Source organism: Pan paniscus, chromosome 15, assembly GCF_029289425.2.
Source record: "Pan paniscus chromosome 15, NHGRI_mPanPan1-v2.0_pri, whole genome shotgun sequence".
Lineage (NCBI taxonomy): Eukaryota > Metazoa > Chordata > Mammalia > Primates > Hominidae > Pan > Pan paniscus.
Genome location: NC_073264.2, coordinates 76,135,290 through 76,160,574, shown reverse-complemented (window position 1 = coordinate 76,160,574; position 25,285 = coordinate 76,135,290). Strand labels below are relative to the sequence as shown.

The window sequence follows — 25,285 nt, the reverse complement described above, 5'->3', positions numbered from 1 at the left end:
TTGGTGCCTTAACCTTACATACTTGTATTGGTTTTTGGCCAGGCTCATGCACCAGGGAGACCAAGGATAGATTTCCATTAATAATGCCTTACAGCAAAATTGTATTATCTTTTATAAGAGTTACTATCTGGGTGATCATGCCCCTCTGACACCAACACATCCTAATAACTCCAGCTTCTACAAAAGCAAGAGTTAACAGGAACTCTGAACATACATGCAGTGACAAGAAGGCACAACCAGATGCAGGCACTTAACTAGCACAAACCACAAGTCAGACATGCAAGAAGAGAGCTTTAATGGAGCCTGCTCACGACTCTTCAGTGTCTTCACCCATCAATTCTGAGGGCAATAACATAAAGCATACCAGCCCAAGGTTGTAATTTAGTGGGAAGCTGGGGCTTCCTTCTGCCTCCTGCTGCTTAGCAGTGGCTCTCTCCTCACAGATTTTAGCTCTGCAGGCAGATCTGGAAGCTGTTTGATTTCTTTCTGCTTTGCATCAAATTCTACTCCCATTTACTGCTGAAGAGAAGCAGAGCTTTCTGAACTATCCAAAAGTTTCCATTGTTGTCTGCTCAACTATGATGCTTCCTTAGAGGTGGAAGACAGTTCTTGATGGTCTTACACTTGGGAATGTGTTGCTCAGCCACCTTGGGAGCAAAGTGGTGGCTACATTGAGGACACTGAATGTAGTCTGGGTTTTCTGCAGGCAGGATGGGAGGCAAGTGTGAACAGTTTCCACCTTTGGCAGTTACCTGCTGGACCTCTCGAGCCTGGCGGAACGTATGGATAAAAGATTCATGCTTCTATCTCCAGTTGCTCTTCTGAGGAGGTTCAGCCTGTAAGGTAAAAGGGAGACTGATCATTCAAGTTGGCACCTATCTCCTTCCTGAGTCTCTTGTAGAATAACAGTAAGAAAATGAAAAGGGTACTAATCTGCAAGGTCAAAGAGAACAGGAAAGGAGCAACAGCGGTAACTGACTTGCCAGCGTTGAGGCAAACCAAGGGCCTGCAAAGGAGGTACTGCTGAGAGGCAAGCCACTTTCCCAACAGAACCTGAGAGGTTCAGTGCTTGGAAGTACCCAATAGTGGAAAGTAAGGAGGTACAGGACTGAAAACAAGTAGGACCCCACGGCTCCTCCCACCTTATGCATCCAAGTGTTCAACACCCAAGCACACTCACAGAAGAGCAAGGATTTATTCTCTGGAGAAATTGAACCAGACAGATTTCTGACTCAGGAAATCTAGACACGTGGAACTGGGTTAATCCTGGGGCTGAAAATGGGGATTAAGTACAAGTGTACATACCAAATTATCGAACTGTCAGCCTCCTTCCCCCACTCAGCCCCCAGAGTACCAAGCATATTGGCATCCTCATAGGAAAAAGAGGGGTACTCTGGATACACAGAACAGTCCAGAGAAAAGCCTTCAGATACTGACCTTGGGAAACGCTAATTAAAAGACTCACTATCTGGGAACCTTAATATGAAGATCCTTAGTCAATGAGCCCCACTTAAGCTTAAATATGAAAGGACAGCCAGGAATCATCAGATATTTGCTAAAAGCTCTAACAAGAAAAAGAGCCAAAAAGTCCACAAACAAAAACCTAGGAAGCCAGCAACAAGGCAGGTGACAGAAGAAAACTTTTTTTTAACATGAGACCATATCAACAAAATGAGTATTAGAAGAGATTGTGTCCATAAAACAAGAAGAGTATACTGTGAAAAAAGACAACCAGAGAACCAGAAAGAACTATTGTAAATTAAAACTTTGATAGCTAAAAATAAAAATTATTTAAATAGAGGCCAGGTGTGATGGCTCACGCCTGTAATCCCAGCACTTTGGGAGGCCAACGTGGGCAGATCACAAGGTCAGGAAATCAAGACCATCCTGGCTAAGACGGTGAAATCCCATCTCTACTAAAAATACACAAAATTAGCTGGGCGTGGTGGCACACGCCTGTAGTCCCAGCTATTCAGGAGGCTGAGGCAGGAGAATTGCTTGAACCCAGGAGGCAGAGGTTGCAGTGAGCCAAGATCATGCCACTGCACTCCAGCCTGGGCGACAGAGCAAGACCCTGTCTCAAAAAATAAATAAATAAATAAATAGAAATGTTGTAAACTAATGTCAAGAAAATTTCTCAGAATGGGAAAAAAGATCAAGATGGAAAGTAAAAAGAAAAGATTAGAAAATTAGAAAGTTAATCCTAGAAGTCCAACATGTGACCAGTAAGAGTTGCAGAAGGAACAGAGAAAGCACGAGGAGAAAATTATTGTTTTTTTGTTTTGTTTTGTTTTTGTCGTTGTTGTTATTTGAGATGGAGTCTTGCTTTGTCACCCAGGCTGGAGTGCAGTGGCGCAATCTTGGCTCACTGCAACCTCAGCCTCCTGGATTCAAGCAATTCTCCTATCTCAGCCTCCCAAGTAGCTGAGACTACAGGCGTGTGCCACCACGCCCGGCTAATTTTTGTATTTTTAGTAGAGATGGGGTTCCACCATATTGGTCAGGCTGGTCTTGAACACATGAGATCAGGTGATCCACCTGCCTCAGCCTCCCAAAGTGCTGGGATTATAGGCGTGAGCCACAGCACCTGGTGAGGAGAAAATTATTAAGGAAATAATACAATTAACATTCCTAGAATTAAAGGTCACACATTTTGAGATTGAAATGGCTTACCAAGTATCTAGCACAATTATTGTAAAGTTTCAGAATTTCAAAATAAATAGAGAATTCCGTAGCCTTTAAAAAAAAAAAAAGGTTTCTTGTAATGGAACAGGAATCAAAATGGCATTAGATTTCTCAACAATACACTGGATGCTAAAAGCTAGTGGGAAATACTTTGAAAGTTCTAACAGATAATCATTTTCCTCCTAGAATTCTGTACCTAGCCAAATCATCAAATGGGAGCCTGTCATATAGATAGTGTCATTCATTCCAAGACAATATACCTGCTGTGCACCCTTCTTAGTAAGCTTCAGCAAAGGAAGGAGTAATGCAAGAAAAAGGAAGACACAGGATACTGGAAACAGGGGACCCAACAAAGAAGAGAAGCAAAGAGAAGTCCCAAGAGAATGAGTTTGCACCAGGCCTAGAGAATACCCAGTCCAGGTTGGAGCAGAAGCGGTCAGAGTGGCTGAAGGGAGGTTTTCAGAATTAAAAAATCAAACTGATAGATTATGAGAGGTGTTTGAGCATTACAAAAACGTTAACAGATGTCTGATATCAGATGGATCGTTGCGGGGGAGAAAAAGACAGGTATGTAGAAAATGAAGGAAATGAAAACATACGTCCATTATTAATTTTAGGTACATGTGGGCAGAGACAGAATTTGTTCACTCATTAATGAACAAAATTTACTTGATCATTACAATGTGAAAGCTAACTACTTTTAACCAAAAATTGTGATTCAACTACAGTGGAAGGATAAGAGAAAGAGAACAGTAGGAGAGAGGGAATATGAAAGAGAACTTCACTCCCAGCTTCCATAAGAAGTTACCAGGTAGAACAGGCACCGTGGCTCACGCCTGTAATCCCAGCACTCTGGGAGGCCGAGGTGGGCAGATGACTTGAGGTTAGGAGTTCAGGACCAACTTGGCCAACTTGGTGAAACCCTGTCTTAACTAAAAATACAAAAATTAGCCAGGCATGGTGGCACTCGCCTGTAATCCCAGCTACTCAGGAGGCTGAGGCACAATAATTGCTTGAACACGGGAGGTGGAGGTTGAAGTAAGCCAAGATCAAGCCACTGCACTCCAGCCTGGGCGACAGAGACTCCGTCTCAAAAAAACAAACAAACAAAAAAAAAACAGATAATGTAGAAAATTGATAAATCAAGAAAATAAGCATATTATTTAGAAATATGGAAAGGCAGACCAGAAGAACCATCTAAGAGAACTGAAGGCTGCCTCCGGGGGCTGAATTAGGGGTTCCGTTATAGGTCACTCAGTACTACATGTTTTTTAAATGCATGCAAACACTATTAAATTTTTTAAAGGGAAAAAAGACAACTAGCTCTTGGTGATCTGGCATTGTTAATGATGAATAATAGGAAGAGATACTATCAAAGGAAAAGAAAGGATCCTTCCAGAAAGTCTCTTGCCAAAACAGACAAGAAGGCAAGAGAGTATTAGCGATGGTATCCAGGAACCTTTAAAAGAATTCGAAGGCCAGGCACGGTGGCTCATGCATGTAATCCCAACATTTTGGGAGGCTGAGGCGTGTGGATCACAAGGTCAGGAGTTCAAGACCAGCCTGGGCAAGATGGTGAAACCCCGTCTCTACTAAACATACAAAAATTAGCTGGGTGTGGTGGCGGGCACCTGTAATCCCAGCTACTCAGGAGACTGAGGCAGAGAATTGCTTGAACCCGGTAGGTGGAGGCTGCAGTGAGCCGAGATCACTGCAGTGAGCCGAGATCGCGTCACTGCACTCCAGCCTGGGCAACAGGGCAAGACTCGGTCTCAAAAAAAGAATTTGATCAGGGGAAAGTTCCTCTCAAAAAAAGAATTTGATCAGGGGAAAGTTCCTCAAGTATATGAGGTCCTTTAGTAATTTACTTCTTATACTCTAATTCCTATAATTTTATTCCTCATTGTACTGAAATTCTATTCAGTTAACACTTATTAAGCACAAAACACAAAATATGTTCCCTGTCCTCAAAAATGCTTACAGTCCAGGAGAGAGACAGGGTGTACATCTGCTGGGAGTTACGTGAAGATTAAAGGATACCAGGAAAATCACCTGTTCTTGAGTACTCTAGAGGAATGACAGGAAGGTACAACCACTCAGCTTCCAAAGGCACAGCACTGTGGAATAAGATTTGAGACATTACCAGGGTGGTGCAGGTGCATCTTAGTCTAGGTCCCTTCTGTCTTGGTGTCCTCAATGTCACACATTCCCACAAACTAGTTGCCATAAAGCTGGAGCATCTGATCTCAGGAACCTAATTATTTTGCTTCACCGTAACTGTATTTACGAATTTAAGAAACACAAGATTCTTTCAGGCTCTGGCCAAAAATAAATCGCTACAGTGGGACATAGAGTGAATTCCCAGTGGATTACTGGGTTGAACTGAAAGAAAACAGGAAAAAACAGTAAGTGGTGATCATATTATTATCTGCAAGAGCAAAATGCTGATTTCTTCTTTGGAAACTAGATTTCAGGGAGATGATCTCTGAGCATGGATGGGACTTCCTTGTGATTTCTCCAAACTGTACTGAAAGAAAGAACTCTAATTGTAAACAATTTCTTCTAACAACCATCATATAAATGTGAGTTTTTAAAGGCTCCAGCAAATACACAGAAACTGTAAAGTGCCAATGGACAAGAGGTGCCAGCACAGCGGAGGGAGGGTTGGGAAGAAATGAAAACAGAATGACACTCTCTTATTCTTCTGGAATATTAGAACTAGATGGGGCCTCTGAGATCATATGATCTACGCTTTCCCAAACTTCAATCATCTGCACTTTCACTTCATCCTTACAACTAATTAATATTTTTCTGTAAATTCATGATCCCTGGAAATCAGGGGCTTAATATATTGTTATATTTTCCTAATATAACACTAAACGACTAATCAATTTTTCTAACACAACACTAAACACTAAAACTACTAAAATAAAGTTTGTCAGCATGCCACACCTTGAGAAATAACCATTTTATAAACCAAGTGGCACAACCTTGACATGTCATTCATTTATGAGACAATCTTCTCCAGATATGTCCAAATGTGCCTATGAAGTTCACCTAAATTTATCATGTAAGTGTCACGAAACCCTTACTTTTTCCAACCTGGTTTTTCTAAAGTGAGAAATAATTGGCAAGGGCATGGTCTGTAAGATAACCAGAAAGAAAGTCCTTTTTACCTTCAAGGTGTTTACATTCTAAATGGGCAGAAAAAGAATTCCAAACTTAATTGTGTTTCATCTATTTACTAAGAAGCTATGTTAACACTGAGCTAATCTTAAAAGAGTAAACAGTTAAAGGAATGGTCACAGATCCTAGTCTTGGGAAGTGGCAGAATACATTGCAAAGAGTGAGGAGTTCTCTCCAGGTGACAAAAGGCTGCATTTTTTTCTTTAGATTTTTTGTGTCTTTTAAATTTTCTACAGTAAACTTTTATTACTTTTATAATCCAAAGGACACAAATTCTATGTCTAGATTTTTTAGTCATTCCAACCAAGATTTATATGCTGACTCTGCCACTTAAAGCTGTTTGTGACCTCAAGCAAGTTACTTAGCCTGTCCAAGTCTTGATTTTTGAACTGATACAATGAGAGATAATGTGGAGATCACATGAAAAGCTCCCATCACAATGCTGGCATACAGTAGTAATCAAGAAATGTTAATTCTAGACGTCAATTCTTCCTACATGACACATGAATTTTCCCTAAAGAAAACTGATGATGACAAAACAGACCCCTACAATGATCACCACACCAAGTCACATCCATAAGGCTCTTGTTACCTTGGCTGAAGCTGGCCCCTTCCAGTTCAAGTACTGCTCTAGTTCTGTGCCCTTAGCCCGGGCCCTGGAGGAGTCAAACACTTTCCTCTTGGAACCCCGCATCCTGCTGCAGATGTTGGAGTGTCTCTCCAGCCTGAACGAGAGGAATCTGCGCCCACAGTGGCTGCACTCACCCAGCTGTGGCTCTTCAATGGAGCCGCTGGAACCTGAGGAGTCTGGTGCCATGGACAGGCTGGAATTTCTGGCGGATCCCTGCAAAGCACCGACTGGTGTTTCTGAAGGCGGGGAGAATTTCTCCACCGATGGCTCTGAGACTGGGTCTCGAATTTTATTATTGCTTGCTACCAGCCTTTCCCTTTTGAGCCTCTGGATTCTATAATCAGAGAACTGGAATGGACTTGAATTTTGTTGAGACCGTCCCCAAGTTTCATCCTCTCTCCTGTCTCTACTAAATTCTTCCTCAAACTCAAATTCTGGGGAGAAGATAGGTTTGTACATGGTGTTGCTTTTATTACCTTTAACTCTGCTCCTGGGGAGTATAATTTTCTGTAGCTCTCCGTTTTCATTTTCCTTGGCCTGTTCCTTTTGCGTCTGGATCCTTCTGAGTTCCTCCTCTGTCTTCTTCAGCTTTCCCCTCAGGAGAATCTGCTTTCTTCGGATTTCCTCCTCTAAGCTCTCCCCTGCAGCTTCTAGTCTTCGGATCTGCACCCACTCCGTCCTGTCAAAGTTTGCCACGGCCTTCTCCGCCTGCGTGGCAGCAAGAACAGTACCAACCACAGAAAAGTTGCCCTGGTTCCTCACAGCAAAGTTCCTAGATGAAAACTCTCTGGGCTCAGGGGGCCTTGGGTAGACATTATGGTCCCCATCAGTGCCAGCCTCACCTGTACTGCACGACTTCCTGTGGACCATGGGTTTCAATGGGTACGCCCGGTCCACTCCAACTCGTTTCTTCGTAAAGGGGATAAAGTCCTGGTTATTGGCTTTGGGATACCAGGATTGAGGGCCTGACGAGTAAAACAAACCATTTCCTTGGCCCTGGGAATCACTTTCTGGATCTTGCTGGCTGATTCCAGTACAGTGGGGATAGGAGTAGCTCCGGGCTTTTGTTTGGGTGTTCCATTTGGGGTGAGTATAGACTTTATCCAGAGTCAACTCTTTGTTGCTCAAAAGCTGCTTCTGGAAATTGTTCCTCAGGTGCCCCTTCAAGGACTGCTGGGAAGAGTCACCTTGTTCGTAAGAGTCTTGCTTGGCTGAGTGGGGCCCTGGAGCTTCCGTTGTATTATGTGGGAGCATAACGCCCACAGGCAGACGTGACGCCAACCGCTGGAGACCAGCCATTCAGGGCCTGGACTGACACCTACGGGAGATTTAAACCAGATACACGGGAAGAGTTTGTCTGAGGTTCACTCTCGGCTGCTAAAGCAAACTATTTCTACATGTGCCCTGCCCACATTCCCTTAAACTTTTCTGGGGACAGTGTTGCTGGACCTGCCAAAGCTTCCCTTCAAAAACCATTTGGTGAGTGATTATGCACAAGACACTGTGTTAGGCCCTGAGGGTAGAAAAACGAAGGTGCTACAGGTGTTCCTGCCACCTAGCTTTCCTTTCCTCCAGCACCAGCCTCTGCCACGCACAGTATACTCTATAGTAGGTGGAAAGAGCACCTGACTAGAAAGTCAGGTTCTAGGCCTGTAACAGGACAAGCGACTTCTCCCTTGCTGGCCCCCGTTTCTTCCCCTGTAAACTGAAGGGTTCCCGCAGAGTCCAGCCTCACCATTTTACAGGTGAGAAAGCTGTGGCCCAGAGGTAGTGACTGGTACAAAGAACTCTCAGGGCTTCCCTCCTGCTGGAACCGTGCTTGATTCCAAAGAGCACAAAAGCTGCTAGGGCCTGGAGCAGGTGCCTGGCTGTCAAACCCTCATCCCAGGAGTCCCCGTGGCGCAGACTGTAAAAGTTTTGTAACCTGAGCGTTGAGGGCCACCTGACCTGACCGCGGCCGGTTTTAGATCCTTAAGGCTGAAGTCACGTTTTGTCCCGAAGGGTCAACTGGGGCGCCCCCACTGCGGACTCCACCTCTGGGGACAAGTCCTCTCGCTCTCCTGCCCTTCGGTCCCTTAAGAGGTGGAGGTGCTGACCCCATGTCTCCCCGCCCTTCTGCGTACCTGAGGCCCTCGGGCACCGCTCCTGCTCAGGGAAAACCCCAGGGCCTAGTTTCCCAGACCTGACCTCCCCATCAACCGACAGCCGCGCAGGCGCTCTCAGCTGGCTTCTGTTATTCCCGGTGCCTGGAAACCGAGGCACTGGCGCGCCAAGCTCCGCCCCTCGCCGCGAACTCCTCGGGGAGATGCGCGCAGGCGCAGTGCACCAGCGACCCGGGGCGACCGGGGGTGGGGGTGCGGTCAGCCCAAGGTCACTTGACCCAGTCAGTGTCTGGCCAACTCTGCAGCTCGGTCCAGCCCTGCCCTTGGGGAGCCGGGGAGGGGCGGGAGAGGCTTTTCTGGGGCTCCTTCAAAGAAGAACTTGTACTTTTCTGAAAACGACGCTCCCAGACCTTGGGGTGTGCCCTTGTCTGGCAAAGGGCGGAGGCCCTGGCTGTGCCTCCGCGTGCTTCCGCCGCAGGATGCCGGCGTCCGCCCGCCTGGCGGGAGCGGGGCTGCTGCTGGCCTTTCTCCGCGCGCTCGGCTGCGCTGGGCGGGCCCCAGGTATGGCTGCACGCGCGCGCTCCTTGCTTGTCCTCGCCAAGGCTTTGGAACTTGCTGCCAACGTTTTTGCTACGCAGTATCTTTCCGTGGTAGTTTTTGTGGCCAATCTAATTATTTTGATATTATAATGTTTTACTCTCACGTGGTAATTCTAGCCGTCTCTACTTAGGGCCCAGGAATGACTCAGCCAAATGTAATGATGTTAAAGTTAACTACCAGATCGAAAATAATCAGTATAACCTGGCTTCAACAGTAAATGATACTCTAACTTGTTGACATCAAAAGAAAGTTCATTTTTCTTCTTCGCTTCAGTTCATCTGTGTAAGCCGTTTGGAACAGGCAGTTCGCTTTTTCCCTGTAACTACTCAATTCATGCACATGGAAAATAATGTAGACAGCAGTCATCAGTGTTAATACTTCAACATGTCATATTACAGCTGTTACCCGTTACAAGGAAATTCCTTGGTGGACCCTCCAGATCAGTCTTTTTTTTTTTTTTAATTCCTCGTTTTCATCCCTAGTTGACTCTACCGCCTCTCCGTATATGCAGCTCCAGACGTTTCCCACTCCACTCAGGGTCCCGATTATCAACTCCCACAGCTTCCCTCAGCAGAATTTACCGGCTTTTTCTCTTTCTCTCTCTCTCTGTCTCTCTCTCTTCTTCCTCCTCTCCCTCTCTCCTCTGTTTCTGTCTCTGTCTGTCTCTCTCTCTCCTCTCTCTCTCTCCTTCCCTCTCCTCTATGAGAAAGAAGGGCGACTTTCCATTGAGTTCCATTGAGTTCTCTTGAATTAGTCCTTTTCAGTACCCTCTGGGAATTGACTCCATCACTTTACCCCTGCATTTTTGTTTTGTTTTGTTTTCTGTTTTGTTGGTTTTGGGGTTTTTTTTAATTTGTTTGTTTTTTGAGGCGGAATCTCGCCCTGTTTTGTTGCCCAGGCTGGAGTGCAGTGGCGCACTCTTAGCTCACTGCCACCTCTGCCTCCTGGGTTCAAGTGATTCTCCTGCCTCAGCCTCCCGAGTAGCTGAGATTACAGGCGTCTGCCACTACACTTGGCTAATTTTTTGTATTTTTAGTAGAGACAGTTTCACCATGTTGGCCAGGCTGGTCTTGAACTCCTGACCCCAGGTGATCCGCCTGTCTCGGCCTCCCAAAGTGCTGGGATTACAAGCATGAGCCACCGGGCCTGGCCTTTGTTTTTGAGACAGGGCCTCACTCTGTCGCCCAGGCTGAAGTGCAGTGGCACAATCACTGCTCACTGCAGCCTCAACTTCCACAGCTCAAGTGATCCTCCCACCTCAGCCTCCCGAGTAGCTGGGACTACAGGTGTGTGCCCCCCACACCCAGCTTACTTTTTTTTTTTTTTTTCTGTAGAGACAGGGTCTCCCTTTGTTACCCAGGCTGGTCTCAAACCCCTGGAGTCAAAAGAGATCCTCCCGCCTCAGTCTCACAAAGTACTGAGATTATAGACGTGAACGACGGCACCCTGTCTGCATCTTCTTAACTTCAAGTTATACCTCTCCATAAACTCTGTCTCTTTGGTTTTAATATATACTCAACTTTCCCCTGCAAAACAAACCTTACTTCCCTTGACCTAACTTTCATATTACAGTCCCATTCATTTCTCCTCTTCTCCACAAGACTTCTTAATGGAAATCTCCACATTTGCTGCCCACATATCCTCATCTCCCCGTCATTGTCCAGTTCATTGTGGCCTGGCTTCTACTTTCTCCACTTTATTTAACTACAAAGCTACCAGTGACTTTCCAAAGACAAAAGCTTCATTTTTTCAGCCTACTCATGTGACATTACGGATTATCCACCCACTTAGAATGCTCTTCTCAGTTCTCCTGTGCCCTCTTGGTTTCTTCTTTCATGTTCTTGCTCCATCTTCTTCCAAGTCTGGCATTTATCTTTTCCCCATCTACTCCCTAAATTTAAGTGTTTTCTGAAGCCCTCTTATTTCATATATATATATATATATATATATATATGTGTATATATATATGTGTGTATATATATGTATATATATATGTGTGTATATATGTATATATATATGTGTGTATATATATATATACATATATATATATATATAGTTCCAGACATTCTCTTCTTTAATGATTTCAACCAAATGCTGAAATTTCAGGTTTCACCTGTGTTTAAATGACAGCCAGCTTAGCTTTAGTCTTTCTCATTAGTTACAGACTCAAATTTCAGGACTGCCCATTTGACACCTCCACAAGATTGTTCCTTAGGAACCTCAAATTCTGTAAGACAACATAAACTCTGATCCTCTCCCATTCTCAAATCTGCCTCTCCAGTGTGCCCTTGCATGCTCACAGCATCAGTCTTCCATGCTTCCCTCTTTGTTGCCTCTTCCTTCTAACTAATCACAAGTTTTATTGAGTTTTCTTCCTTTTTTTCTTTGAGACAGTCTTGCTCTGTCATCCAGATGGGGGTGGAGTGGCGCGATCTCAGCTCACTGCAACCTCTGCCTCTCAGGTTCAAGCAATCCTCCTGCCTTGGCCTCCCTAGTAGCTGGAACTACAGGTGTGCACCACCACGCCCAACTAATTTCTGTATTTTTAGTAGAGATGGGGTTTCATCAGTCTCAAACTCCTGACCTCAGGTGATCCACCTGCCTTAGCCTCCCAAAGTGCTGGGATTACAAACGTGAGCCATCACGCCTGGCCTATTGAGTTTACTTCTGCAATGTCTCTCATATATGACTCTTCCTTTACATTACTGCTGCCCCAGGTGAGTTTTTCCTCACTTCTCCTTGGGATGGCATAGCCCTCCTAACTTCTGCTCTTGCCTTCAATATCTGCTCTTCAAACCCATCCTCCATGCTGCAGGCAAAATAATCAGTCTAAATATTTCTCCACCACCCCCCCCAGCTTTATTAAAATATAATTGACAAGCAAAAATTATATCTATATTTGCAGTGTACAAAGTGATGTTTTGATACATGTATGCATTGTGCAGTGATTAAATCAAGCTAATTACTAAATGCTTCTGATCCTACCATTTCCCTCCCCAGTAGCTTCTTCTTTACCTATAGAATAAAGTTGAAATGCATAATTTAGCATGGCATCTCTACCTCCCAGATTAGGTCCAGCCTACCTTTTCAGTTTTGCCTCCCCTTAATAAGCCACAGAGTTCAACCCAGTGAGTCTCATCCCTGGCTGTGTGTTAAGACTACTTGGAAAGCAATATCTAGGGGTGAGGCCTGAGGATTAACATTTTTAAAGCTTCCCCAAAGATCCTGATGCACAAGCAGGGTAGCAAACCCCTGGTCTAGCCACAACTGGCTACTTGTACTTCTTCATCTCCATGGTACTACGTTACTCTAAGCTCCACATACTGGGAGCTGGTAGAGCATAGCATTCGTGGGGGTTGACTCTGGAACCAAATCCCAGCTCCATCACTTACTGGTTGTGTGACCTTGGATTAAATGCTGTTTCCTCCAAGAACTCTTTCCCTGTCTTCCCAATCAGAATTAATTTGTTTGCTCCTTTGTAATATTTTCTGTCCTTGTTATAGCACAGGGCTGGTTCCTGATGAGCTCTCAATGGATTTTCATGGAATTAAATTATCATGCCATATATTTTATTGTCATTATTTGCATGCATTTGTGCCCCTACACTAAATTAAAAACTCTTTGAGGGCAAAGATTTTATATCATTCATCTTTGTATATCCTAGAGTGCCCCATACGTATTAGACACTCAGTAAGTTTTGAATTCTATAAGCTATTTTTTAAATGAATTCTAGAGAAAGAAATACCATTAGCGAGATACTCTATTTAGAGTTATTTTCAAATATTGCCAAGTACAACATTCAATCCAGCTTGTTCACCACCAACCCCCCACCTCTCAGCACTAAGGTTGTATGATTCTCTAGGATATGGATCCTCACTCTAGCGGGGAACTAGCAGAATGATGAATTTCTGTGCCTACTGTCACAAACCCATATCTCATTGTCAAGTCTGCCAACCTGGCATATTCACATAAGGAGTCTTACGTTATGAAGAGGTGTAATGTATACAGTCAATCCACAGAGGATCAATAAACACCACAGTTTTCCTTCACACACATTATGAATCATAAGGGTAGCTGGATTCAAATGTTTACACATCAACTCTAATTTTAACCATCTTCATCCACATCCCCCTTGACAATTCCCTGTTCCCAAAATAAATTCATGTAGTTTGGCCATTTGGCTTAGATTGACTGATTCAACTGTAATTCTGGAGCCATGAGTTATTTTGCTTGTGCTCTTGCTTTATTTGTTTAGTTAGTTGGTTATTTGTTCAAGCATTATTTGACATTTTCTTAGTAAAGGAGACTGGTGAGTAGCTTCCAGAAGCCCAGAAGCAGACATAACCTCCATTGGGACCTCCTGTGCACTTATGCCCCGTAATCCCCTATTCCAGATTGTTATGACCCAAACTTTAAGGAGAACTGAATGAAAAAGGACAGAAAGGTTAAATGTATCCTACTCAACATATTTATGATGTTTATTTTTTTATTTATTCATTTATTTATTTGAGACAGAGTCTCCCTCTGTTGCCCAGGCTGGAGTGCAGTGGGGCAATCTCGGCTCACTGCAGCCTCCACCTCCCAGGTTCAAGCGATTCTCCTGCCTCAGCCTCCCGAATAGCTGGGATTACAGGCGCCCGCCACCATGCCCGGCCAATTTTTGTATTTTTGGTAGAAACGGGGTTTCACCATGTTGGCCAGGCTGCTCTCGAACTCCTGACCTCAAGTGATTCGCCCGTGTCGGCCTCCCAAAGTGCTGCGATTACAAGCTATTTATGATGTTTAATGTGTGCTGTTTGTCTCTCACTTCCAGAATTAAGCTCCTCAGGACAGGGATCCTGTTTTGTTCACTGATGTTTGCCAGGTCACCTAGAACAGGTGCCTGGCACACAGTAGCTGTCAGTCAGTATTTAATTGAATGATTGAATGTATCCCAATGTACTTCTTCGTCTATGCCTTTCTCCCCATGAGAAAATGAGAAGAGGGTTGCGCTTGTTGACTGAGATGCGATGAGGGCTAGGTTTGTGGAGGCCCAGCCGAGTTCCTGGACAGAGCCCCAACCCAAAGCTTTTGGGTTGCCGGACAACCGCGTCCTGAAATCCCACTTTCTGGGCGGGCCCGGGCCGAGGCGCCGTCTCTGATTGGTCAGCTGGAGGTGATGGGCATGAGCGACAGCGAAGGAGCAGCTACACACTAAATTTCCGGGCGCGGAGGTTTGCGCGCCTTGGTGAGCCGTTGGCGTGGTGGTCCCGGAATGATCCTGGCAGCCGGTGGGGAAGACAAGGAGGGTGAGCCGCCAGGGGCCCCCAGGGTGTGCTTCTCAGGTCGATTAGCCCTAAAATGTTAGTAGCAGGGGATTCTGGGAGTTAGTAGCAGGGAATTCTGGTAGTGAGGGAGCGGGACCGGGCATGGATGTAAGGAGGTCATCGGTCCTCAGGTTATTTCCCCAGAAGAGGCTTCAGCGGGCAGCTGCGATCCGAAGCTCCCTCTCCTGGCGTCTGGTTCTTCCTTCACACACACCTTATCACATCCACTCACGTTTCCATTTCCAGGACCTTGAGGTCGGGGAGAGGTCGCAGTGGTTAAGGACGGACAGGGGTGGGTGTGGCCCTTTCTGACTCAGGCTTGCGGGTCCTGGAATAATAGCCCTTCACTCTTCTGCTTTCCTGGTTTCTGACAGGTTTGAACATGGCAGAAGGAAACACCCTGATATCAGTGGATTATGAAATTTTTGGGAAGGTGCAAGGGGTGTTTTTCCGTAAGCATACTCAGGTATGTGGCCTGCAGGCTTTGGGGTGGTAACCTAGGTTGTGGGCATAGGAACAAGGGACGTGTTCTTGACAAATGTGAACTGGAAGCCGCTGGCTATTTGGTAGCTGCATGGCAAAGAGGTAGTTTGTAGAGCAATGAGTATGAAAATGCTGTGCAATCGGTAAAACATGGTGTAAATGGAAGATTACCCTGCTGTTATTATTAGTCAGTGGTGCCTGAGCATCTAGATACACATATTAATGAGCTTCTCTCTTCCAAGGGAAATAGAGGGCTTCCCCAGTGCTCGCCGTTGTGGCATCATCAAACCAAGTCAGGTTTCTTATAGAAAGGCTAACATTGATTGAAGAGCTGGCATTTAGATGACCTGATGTCATGTATATAACATATATAAATGCTTCCTCTGCAGCTGCTGCACTTTCTTCAGACCTCTTTCTCCAAGCTTCCCTCAGTTCTCCACTTAATTTCTTTCTATTCTTTTTTGGTTTTGAAAGAACATTTACCTTTTCCAGCTGACGTTTTTCTTATTAAAAACTCTTTATCCATTCCAGAATAGGTGATGGGAACACTGAATGTGGAGCCTGGTATTCTTCCTAGAGCAATAAAGGATTATTTGAGGGGATGGACAAACTGTTGGCAGCCTCTACCTCTGCTTTAATGTGGCTAATCTTCCCTCAACAGGCACACACAAATGCAAGCTCAATTTACCCTCTGCCTTCTGTAGGTATTGGCTATTGCCTTCCCAGTGTGTTGCTAATCCCACAGATAATGAGTTAGGACTGCAAAACTTCTTCTTCTTCTTTTTTTTTTTTTTTTTTGTATTTTTAGTAGAGACAGGGTTTCACCATCTTTGCCAGGCTGGTCTTGAACTCCTGGCCTCGTGATCCATCCGCCTCAGCCTCCCCAAGTGCTGGGATTACAGGTGTGAGCCACCGCACCCGGCCAGGACTGCAGAACTTCTTAAGTGTCTCATTCCTGGGACTGTGGTACTTAAAATTCAAATTCTAACCTGGAAGGAATCTTTGAAACATGAATGTGAATTGTCAATACCTCTTTTCCTTTTTCTTTTTTTTTCTGAAGGATGGTGGCACAGTCACAGCTCATTGCAGCCTTAACCTCCCAGGCTCAAATGATCCTCCTTCCTCAGCCTCCCAAGTAGCTGGGACCACAGGTGCATGCCGCCACACCCAGCTTTTTTTTTTTTTTCTTTTAACAGAGAGCTATGTTGCCCAGGCTGGTCTCAAACTCCCGGGCTCAAGTGATCCTTCTGCCTCGGCCTCCCACCAATGTGCTGGGATTACAGGCATGAGTGACCATACCCAGCCAATACCTCTTTTTCTTTTCTTTTCTTTTCTTTTCTTTTCTTTTTTTTTTTTTTTTTTTGAGACAGAGTTTCACTCTTTTTGCCCAGGCTGGAATGCAATGGCACGATCTCAGCTCACCGCAATGTCCGCCTCCCGGGTTCAAGCGTTTCTCCTACTTCAGCTTCCCAAGTAGCTGAGATTACAGGCATGTGCCACCATGCCCCGCTAATTTTGTATTTTTAGTAGAGACAGGGTTTTTACATGTTGGTCAGGCTGGTCTTGAACTCCCAACCTCAGGTGATCCGCCCACCTTGGCCTCCCAAAGTGTTGGGATTACAGGTGTGAGCCACTGTGCCCGGCCAATACCTCTTTTTCTAATTATTCAAAAATCATTTCTTCCCATCTGACACTCAAATAGGAAATGACTGTTGAAAACAGAATTGCTGAAACTCACAGCAAGAGCTGTGTTCCAGTTAGCTTTGCTACCAGTTATGCAGGTAAGTTCCTGTAAATTAAGGTGATTGAGATAACAGCTTCAAAGGTTAGTCAAAGTTGTTGAGGGAAAAGGGTCAGATAGTGGTATACATAGCCCATCTTTCTCTACCTGCCCCTCTCCCCAGTTTAAAGAGAGAATAACAGAATGCAGAAAAACAAATATTGATTGGAAAACTGCATATAAAATGACATCTATTTTTTCTTAATTAGGCTTGTAGCTTATTCTTTACTATTTATAATCATTTAAATATATATGTTCATTTGAACAGTTGTTTTGCTGCAATCTGTTTGCTGTTGATATTATCTAGCCTCTTATTTAAATTCCTTCATTTCTAGAGAAGTGACAAATAATAATTCAGGGACTTTTGAAAACTTGGAATATAATTTATATCCCATAAAACCCATCCTCCTAAAGTGTATAATTTGGTGATTTTTAGTATATTCACAAAATTTTGCACTAATTCCAGAACATTTTCATCATCCCAAAAAGAAACCCCCTACCTAGGTTAGCACTTACTCCTCATCCCCTGAGCCCCTGGCAACCACTAACCTACTTTCTGTCTCTATGGATTTGCCTATTCTAGATTTTTGTTGTTGTTGTTGTTGTTGTTGAGACAGAGTCTCAACTCTGCCTCACTCTGTCACCCAGGCTGGAGTGCAGTGGCATGATCTCGGCTCACTGCAACCTCTGCCTCCTGGGTTCAAGTGATTCTTCTCCCTCAGCATCCCAGGTAGCCGGGATTACAGGCATGCACCACCATGCCCAGTTAATTTTTGTATTTTTAGTAGAGATGGGGTTTCACCATGTTGGCCAGGCTGGGTCTTGAACTCCTCACCTCAGGTGATCCACCTACCTCAGCCTCCCAAAGTGCTGGTATTACACGCGTGAGCCACCGTGTTCAGCCTATTCTTGATATTTAATATAAATGGAATCATACAAATGTGGCCTTTTTTTGTGACTGGCTCCTTTCACTTAACATATTGTTTTCAAGGTTTATCTACACTGTAGCATGTATTAGTATCCTATTCCTTTTTATGGCTGAATAATATCCCATTGTATGGATATACCACATTTCATTTATCCATTCATCAATTGATGGAAATTTGGGTTTCTGATTTTTGGCCATTATGAATAGTAGTGCTGTGAACACATATGCACATATTTTTATGTAGACAATGTTTTCAGTTCCATTGAGTATATACATACCTAGGAGTAGATTGCTGGGTCATATGGTAACTTTATGTTTAACTTTTTGAGGAACTGCCAAACTTTTCCAAAGTAGCTATACCATATTATGTTCTCACTGGCAATGTGTGAGAATTCCAGTTTGTCCACATCCTTGCCAACAATGGTTACTGTCTTTTATGTTAGCCATCCTAGTGGGTATGAGGTAATATTTCATTGTGGTTGTTTGTTTGTTTTTCAGGTATTAATGAATTTAAAAGGATTTAAATCATACAAGGAATGTTCTCCAACTACAGTGGAACTAAACCACATTAAAAAAAATAAAAAGGATAACTGGAAAATCCCAAAATATTTGGAAACCATATAGCACACTTACTTCTAAAATTGTGGTAGAATACATATAACATAGAAATTATTGTTCTAACCATTTTTAAATGTACAATTCAGTGGTCTTAAGCACATTCACATTGTTCTGTTTATCTACAGAACGCTTTTCATCTTGCAAAACTGAAACTCTGTATTCATTAAACACTAACTCCCCATTTTCTCCTTCCCCCATGCCCCTGACAATCATAAATCTACATTCTATTAATTCGACTGCTCTAGTTACCTCATATAAGTGGAATTTTACAGTATTTGTCCTTTTGTGGCTGGCTTATTTCACTTAGCATAATATCCTCAAGGTTCATCTGTGTTATATCATGAAAGTAAAACAATTTCCTTTCTTTGTAAGACTGAATAATATCCTGTTGTACGTGTATACTTTCAGTGTGGTTTTGATTTGCCTTCCTAATGACTAATGATGTTGAGCATCTTTTCATGTGCCTATTGGCATATTTTATGTCTGCTTTGAAGAAATGTCCATTCAAATATTTTTGCCCATTTTTAGTTATTTGCCTCCTTATTCTTGAGTTGTAAGAATATTTTTATTCTGGATACTAGTCCCTTATCAGATGTATGATATACAAATATTTCTCCCATTCTGTGGGTTGTCTTTTTAATTTCTTGATAGTGTCTGTGAAGTACAAAAGTTTTTACTTTTGATGAAGTCAAATCAAATGTATCTGTTCTTTTTTTGCTTGCACTTTTAGTGTTATATCTAAGAAATCTTCCTAATCCAAGGTCATGAAGGTTCATGCCTATGTTTTTTGTTTGTTTTGTTTTTGTTTTTTGTAGCGACTGGGTTTCCCCATGTTGCCTGCCTGATCCTGACCTCAAGCAATCTGCCCACCTCAGCCTCCCATAGTGCTGGGATTACAGGTGTGAGCCACCACACCCAGCTGCTGTCATGCCTATGTTTTCTTTTCCTTAGAGTCTCGCTCTGTGCAGTGGCGTGATCTCGATCTCGGCTCACTGCAACCTTCCGCCTCCAGGGTTCAAGCGATTCTCCTGAGTAGCTGAGATTACAGGTGTGCTATACCACGCCCGACTAATTTTTGCATTTTTAGTAGCGACGGGGTTTCACCATGTTGGTCAGACTGGTCTCGAACTCCTGACCTCGTGATCCACCCGCCTCAGCCTCCCAAAGTGCTGGGATTACAGGCGTGAGCCACCGCGCCCAGCCGCCTATGTTTTCTTCAAAATTTCATAGTTTACACTCTTAGATTGAGGTCTTTGATCCAGTTTGAGTTAATTTTTATGTGATGTGAGGTAGGAAATCCAGCTTTATTCTTTTGCATATGAATATCCAGTTGTCCCAGTACCATTTGTTGAAGTGAGTATTATTTCCCACATTCGTCATAGCACCCTTTTCAAAAATCAACATAAATGTAAGGGTTTATTTCTGGACTCTCAATACTATTCCATTCATCTGTATGTCTGCCTGCTGTAGTTGAGATGTTTGTCCCCTTCAAATCTCATGTTGAAATTTGATCCCCAGTGTTGAAAGTGGGACATAATGGGAGATGTTTGAGTAATGGGGCCAGGTCCCTCATGAGTAGATTAATGCTCTTCCTGGGGGGTGAGAGGGTCAATGAAGTCTTACTCTATTAGTTCCCTGGAGAACTGGTTGTTATTTTTATTTATTTTTTTTGAAACGGAGTCTTGTTCTTGTCGCCCAGGCTAGAGTGCAGTGACACAATCTCGGCTCACTGCAACCTCCACCTCCAGGGTTCAAGCAATTCTCCTGCCTCGCCCTCCCAAGTAGCTGGGATTACAGGCACCCGCCACCACACCCAGCTAATTTTTGTATTTTTAGTAGACACAGGGTTTCACCGTGTTGGCCAGGCCGGTCTCAAACTCCTGACCTCAGGTGATCCGCCCGCCTCAGCCTCCCAAAGTGCTGGGATTACAGGTGTGAGCCACCGTGCCCGGTGAGAACTGGTTGTTAAAAAGAGCCTGGTACCCCACCTCTTCCCACCCCTGCCTCACAGTGGAAACAGCCTAAGGCCCTCACCTGATGCCAGTGACAGTCTCATGCTTATACAATCTACAGAATCATGAGCCAAATAAACCTCTTTTCTTTTTAAATTACCCAGCCTCAGCAGGTAGTTCTTTTTTTTTTTTTTTTTTTTTTTTTTTTTGAGACAGAGTCTTGCTCAGGCTAAAGTGCAGTAGTGTGATCTCGGCTCACTGCAACCTCCACTTCCCGGGTTCAAGCAATTCTCCTGCCTCAGCCTCCTGAGTAGCTGGGATTACAGGCACCCACCACTGCGCCCAGCTAATTTTTGTATTTTTAATAGACGGCGTTTCACCGTCTTGGCCAGGCTGATCTTGAACTCCTGACCTCATGATCCCCCCACCTCGGCCTCCCAAAGTGCTGGGATTACAGGTGTGAGCTACCACGCCTGGCCCTCAGGTAGTTCTTTATAGCAACACGAAATGGTCTAAGCCACTATCCTTATGCCAGTACCACACTGTCTCAGTTACTGCAGCTTTGTAGTAAGTTTTGAAATTGGGAAGTGTGAATCCTTCAACTTTGTTTTTCCTTTTCAAGATTATTTCTAGCTATCCTGGGTCCCTTATGTTTCCATGTAAATTTTAGTATCAATTTTTCGATTTCTGCAAAAGCACTGGGATTTTGATAGAGATTGAGTTGAATCTGTAGATCAATTGGGTAGTAATATCATCTTAACAATGTTAAGTATTTCAATACATCAGTAAGGGATGTCTTTCCATTTATTTAGATACTCTTTAATTTCTTTCAAGAATGTTTTGTAGATTTCCATATATGTCTTGCAATTCTTTTGTTAAATTTATTCCTAGACACTTTATCTTTTTGATGCTATTATAAATGGAATTGTTTCCTAATTTCATTTTCAGTTTTTCATTGCTAGTGTATAGAAATACAATTGATTTTTGTATATCAATCTTATATCCTACAACCTTGTGAGACTGTTAATTAGCTCTAGTGTGTGCCTGTGTATGTTTCTTAGGACTTTTTGTATACAAGATATGTCATCTACAAATAGAGGTAGTTTTGCTTTTTCCTTTCCAATCCGAATGCCTTTTCTTTCTCCTGCTGTGGATAGACCCTCAAGTATAATATTGAGTAGAGTGGTAACAGCAGACATCCTTGTCTTGTTCCTGATCTTCATGGGAACGTTTTTAATCTTTCACCATTAAGTATGATGTTAGCAGTGGGTTTTTCACAGATTCCCTTTATCAGGTTGAGGAAGTTTCCTTCTGTTCCTAGTTTGTTGAGTGTTTTGATCATAAAAGAGGTATTGGTTTTTGTCAAATGCTTTTTTGCCATCTATTGAGATGATCATATAGCTTTTGTTTTATTAATATGGTGTATTAAATTGATTACTTCTTGTATATTGAACCAACCTTGAAAGAAATCCTAGTTTGTCATGGTATACAATTCTTTTTCTATGTTGCCTGATTTGGTTTGCTAGTATTTTGCTGATGATTTTTGCATCTCTGTTCATAAGAGATATTGATTGGTCTATGGTTTTTTGGTTGTTTTTTCTCGTGACGCTTTGTTTTTGGGGGGTTTCTTTGTTTTTTCTTTTACATTGGGTTTTTTCCTCCTTATTTTTCATTTTTATTTTTTAGCTTTAGTTTTAGTATGAGGATAATGCTGGCTTAATAAAATGTGTTGGGAAGTGTTTCCTCTTCTTTTTTTTAACCCTTAATTCTTGGTTTGGATCTTCTTCTATTTTTTGGAAGAGTTTGTGAAGGGTTGGTAAAGGATTTTTTTTTAAACATTTGGTAGAATTTACCCATGAAGCCATCTGGTCCTGGGCTTTTTATCTGTGGGAAGTTTTTGATTACAAATTCCATCTCTTGGTATAGGTCTATTCAGACTTTCTATTTCTTCTTGATTCAGTTTTGGTTGTTTGTCTTTCTAGGTATTAGGTTTGTTTTCATTCAAAAAAATTTAATCTAATTTTTTGGCATATAATTGTTCATAGAATTCCCTTTTATCCTTTTTATCTTTGTAAGGTTGGTGGTAATGTCTCCTTTTATTTCTGATTTTAGTAATTTGAGGCTTTCATCCTTTTTTCTTTATCAGTCTAGCTAAAGGTTGTCAATTTTGTTGATCCTGTCAAAGAAGCAACTTTTGTTTTATTGATTTTCTCTATTCTTCTGCTTTCCATTAATTTCTGCTCTAATCTTTATTTCCTTCTTTCTGCTCATTTTGAATTCAGTTTGCTCTTCTTTTTCTAGTATCCTAAGGTGGAAATCTTGATTATTGATTTGAAGAGAGTTTCTTTTTAGATTGCAACTAGAGGTGGTGATTACAGTCCTTGAAATGTTGTCAGATGATTGTTTAAGCAAAAATACGGTTATGAGGTAGAATTCACTTTTTGGAATTTTCTTAGGGGAGAAAAACCCTGTTGGTGCAATAGATATTCAAAACTGAACATGAGTCAATAACATTATGTCATCATTAAAAAAATAAGAACAGAGTTGAGCACACAAATGAAACCAGTAGGAAACGCCCATTCTCAACACTGGTCAAATTTTGGAGTGTTCTGTTCAACTCTCAAGAGTTCAGATAAGGCCAGGTGCAGTGGCTCATGCCTGTAATCCCAGCACTTTGGGAGGCCGAGGCAGGCGGATCATGAGGTCAGGAGATCGAGACCATCCTGGCTAACACAGTGAAACCCCGTCTCTACTAAAAATACAAAAAAATTAGCCGGGAGTGGTTGCGGGCGCCTGTGGTCCCAGCTACTGGGGAGGCTGAGGCAGGAGAATGGCATAAACCTGGGAGGCAGAGCTTGCAGTGAGCTGAGATCACGCCACTGCACTCCAGTCTGGGCGACAGAGCGAGACTCCGTCTCAAAAAAAAAAAAAAAAAAAAAGAGTTCAGATAAATCACATTGCAAATTTTTAAAGATTTATTTGACTGTGACAACCTCCTGTTTAAAACTGCACATTCTTACAGCTATTTACCGTATAAGATAACTCTTAAGAACTGGAGATAGTCAGCTCCCCTGGGTTAATTTGAAGCAGAAGAGGGCAGTTGTTATACTGCCCTGTCAGTTGGATGCGGAGTCTTACTCAAAATTCATTCTCAGCATTCTTCTTTTATGGTATCTTCTTTGGCACTTAGCAGCGCATCGGGTAGGCATCTTCTATTTTTCTTCATTCCTTAATTTCCTTTGTATCCCTCAAATGGTTATTTATTTGGCTGGAGTCTGTTTTGTTCATTAAGCAAACATGTCTTTGCTTTGAACATGTCTTTGATTTGATGGATACTTAAATTCCTCATCAAACATTTTGTTGCTATGCATAACGTTTTCTTTGGCCAACTCCAGCAATTTCCCACATTTTGACATGCAATCATGTTAACTCCCATTTTCTTTTGTAATCCAACATCTTCTATTTAGATAATTACTTTAACAATCAATGACTTAATATTCTAATCATAAATTTATACAAAAATAAAATTACCTCCAAAACATTGCTACCTTTCCTAAACATTCAGTCTTGCCACAGTTTAATAAAAGGAAAGAACATTAAAAAGGATAAGACACTGTAATGATTAGATGCTTTTTATAAGCCTAAAGGCATTGTGATTATTTAGACAGAAGAGAAGAAAGTGAAGTGAAAACCTGATAGTTATGTAGTCTCATGGTTTGCTGTTGAGAGGCTGAACACCAGCTGCTTTCCTTTTCTAGGAAGATAATAAAGTGGGCTTTGGCTACAACATAAAGATGTTGGGTTAGACAGTTTCACTACAGTAAGAACAACGGGATGAGTTGCCCAGGAAATTGTGAAATACTTTCTAATGATCTTTAAAGATATAATGAACACTAATTCATCTGGATTTGTTTAGGTGTGGTCCTGGTTAAAGGCAAAGGGAAGGATCAGATAACTTCATGTTTTTTCCATTTAACATACCCAATAGATTCTTGATTAGGGGAAGGGAAAATGAGCAAGATACAGTCCAGTATTCTAAAAACAATCAGCCTTAGGGGATCATTTCAAAAGCATCTGTTTTGGACTTAAGTCTTTGATACTTAACCAAATTGACTACACACTGAAAAATTCTAGTGCCTGGGTTTTATAGGGTAGAAGAAAGACATGCAGTCAAGTGGCCAATACTTCATGTGAAGATAAGCAATGAGATCCTTCTTGCTGTCTTTCTTTTGACTGTTCTGGGCAATATCAAATTAGTTTCAGTGGCTTGATTCTAGGCCAAGATTCTGGCAACAGATTGTAGTCTTACCGTGTTTTCTTCAATCTCACTGGATCTCTCTCTCTTTTTACCCCCTTAGGCTGAGGGTAAAAAGCTGGGATTGGTAGGCTGGGTCCAGAACACTGACCGGGGCACAGTGCAAGGACAATTGCAAGGTCCCATCTCCAAGGTGCGTCATATGCAGGAATGGCTTGAAACAAGAGGAAGTCCTAAATCACACATCGACAAAGCAAACTTCAACAATGAAAAAGTCATCTTGAAGTTGGATTACTCAGACTTCCAAATTGTAAAATAATGGCCTGAATTTAAGTTTTCTAAGATAAACTCAGTGGTTTGGTTTTTATTATTAATAGAGATAGAACTATTGTGTGTTAATATTAGCATTAGTCAATAAGTTATTTTAATGTCAGATTTTTGAATGTTATTATATATTACCTGTATGATGGAAGGATTACCACTGTACAGAAATCTAATCAATAAAAACGTTAGAACCTTCTGCTTAGAGTACTTTTAAAAAATCTTCAGTGAACTTCCTTTTGGGCGAAATAAGAGGTCTTTATTCAGTAAACATTTGTAGGAAGAGGATTTTGAGGTAATTTAAAGAGGTCTGAAAGAAAAAAAGTCTGAGTCATTTCTTTAAATGGTTTCTATGAAATGTTCTTCAAGAAATTCCATGCCTAATAAGAACAAATACCACAAGTTCAATTTGTTAGCTCTGTTCACCTGATGTTTGGA

General features: G+C 42.5%; 2 protein-coding genes across 14 annotated transcripts; one reads left to right on the top strand and one right to left on the bottom strand.

Annotated features, from left to right (window-relative positions):
• Nucleotides 1-278: 278 nt before the first annotated feature.
• ZC2HC1C (zinc finger C2HC-type containing 1C) lies at nt 279-9,163 on the bottom strand. Of its 8 annotated transcripts, none has more exons than XM_003824180.4 (3): nt 8,626-9,163; nt 6,464-7,820; nt 279-836 (listed from the first exon to the last, which is right to left on the bottom strand). In XM_003824180.4, exons 2-3 carry the CDS (start codon nt 7,799-7,801, stop codon nt 804-806), a joined length of 1,371 nt encoding a protein of 456 aa, XP_003824228.3. In that variant the 5' UTR covers nt 7,802-7,820; nt 8,626-9,163; the 3' UTR covers nt 279-803. The 8 variants fall into 8 exon arrangements, with proteins under 8 accessions (XP_003824228.3, XP_014203078.1, XP_054953859.1 ...); XM_014347592.3 differs by having other exon boundaries at nt 6,979-7,820; nt 8,626-8,842; XM_055097884.1 differs by having other exon boundaries at nt 8,427-8,784.
• On the top strand, nt 8,808-25,046 carry ACYP1 (acylphosphatase 1). 6 transcript variants are annotated; one of them, XM_063596339.1, is made up of 4 exons: nt 8,808-9,165; nt 14,885-14,976; nt 19,271-19,367; nt 24,630-24,759. In XM_063596339.1, the coding sequence occupies exons 1-3, from the start codon at nt 8,808-8,810 to the stop codon at nt 19,349-19,351; spliced, it is 531 nt and encodes a 176-aa protein (XP_063452409.1). In that variant the 3' UTR covers nt 19,352-19,367; nt 24,630-24,759. The 6 variants fall into 6 exon arrangements, with proteins under 6 accessions (XP_063452409.1, XP_034793764.1, XP_014203074.1 ...); XM_014347588.4 differs by lacking the exon at nt 19,271-19,367 and having other exon boundaries at nt 9,035-9,165; nt 24,630-25,046; XM_003824181.5 differs by lacking the exons at nt 8,808-9,165; nt 19,271-19,367 and adding an exon at nt 14,352-14,492 and having other exon boundaries at nt 24,630-25,046.
• Nucleotides 25,047-25,285: the final 239 nt, after the last annotated feature.

Coding starts and splice junctions, on each gene's coding strand:
- ZC2HC1C (XM_003824180.4), bottom strand. CDS start 7,801: ATGGCTGGTCTCCAGCGGTTGGCGTCACGTCTGCCTGTGGGCGTTATG. Junction 837..6,463: donor AGGGGCCAGCTTCAGCCAAG/GTAACAAGAGCC, acceptor TTTACCTTACAG/GCTGAACCTCCTCAGAAGAG.
- ACYP1 (XM_063596339.1), top strand. CDS start 8,808: ATGCGCGCAGGCGCAGTGCACCAGCGACCCGGGGCGACCGGGGGTGGG. Junction 9,166..14,884: donor CTGCGCTGGGCGGGCCCCAG/GTATGGCTGCAC, acceptor GGTTTCTGACAG/GTTTGAACATGGCAGAAGGA. Junction 14,977..19,270: donor TTTTCCGTAAGCATACTCAG/GTATGTGGCCTG, acceptor TCTTTTCCTTAG/AGTCTCGCTCTGTGCAGTGG.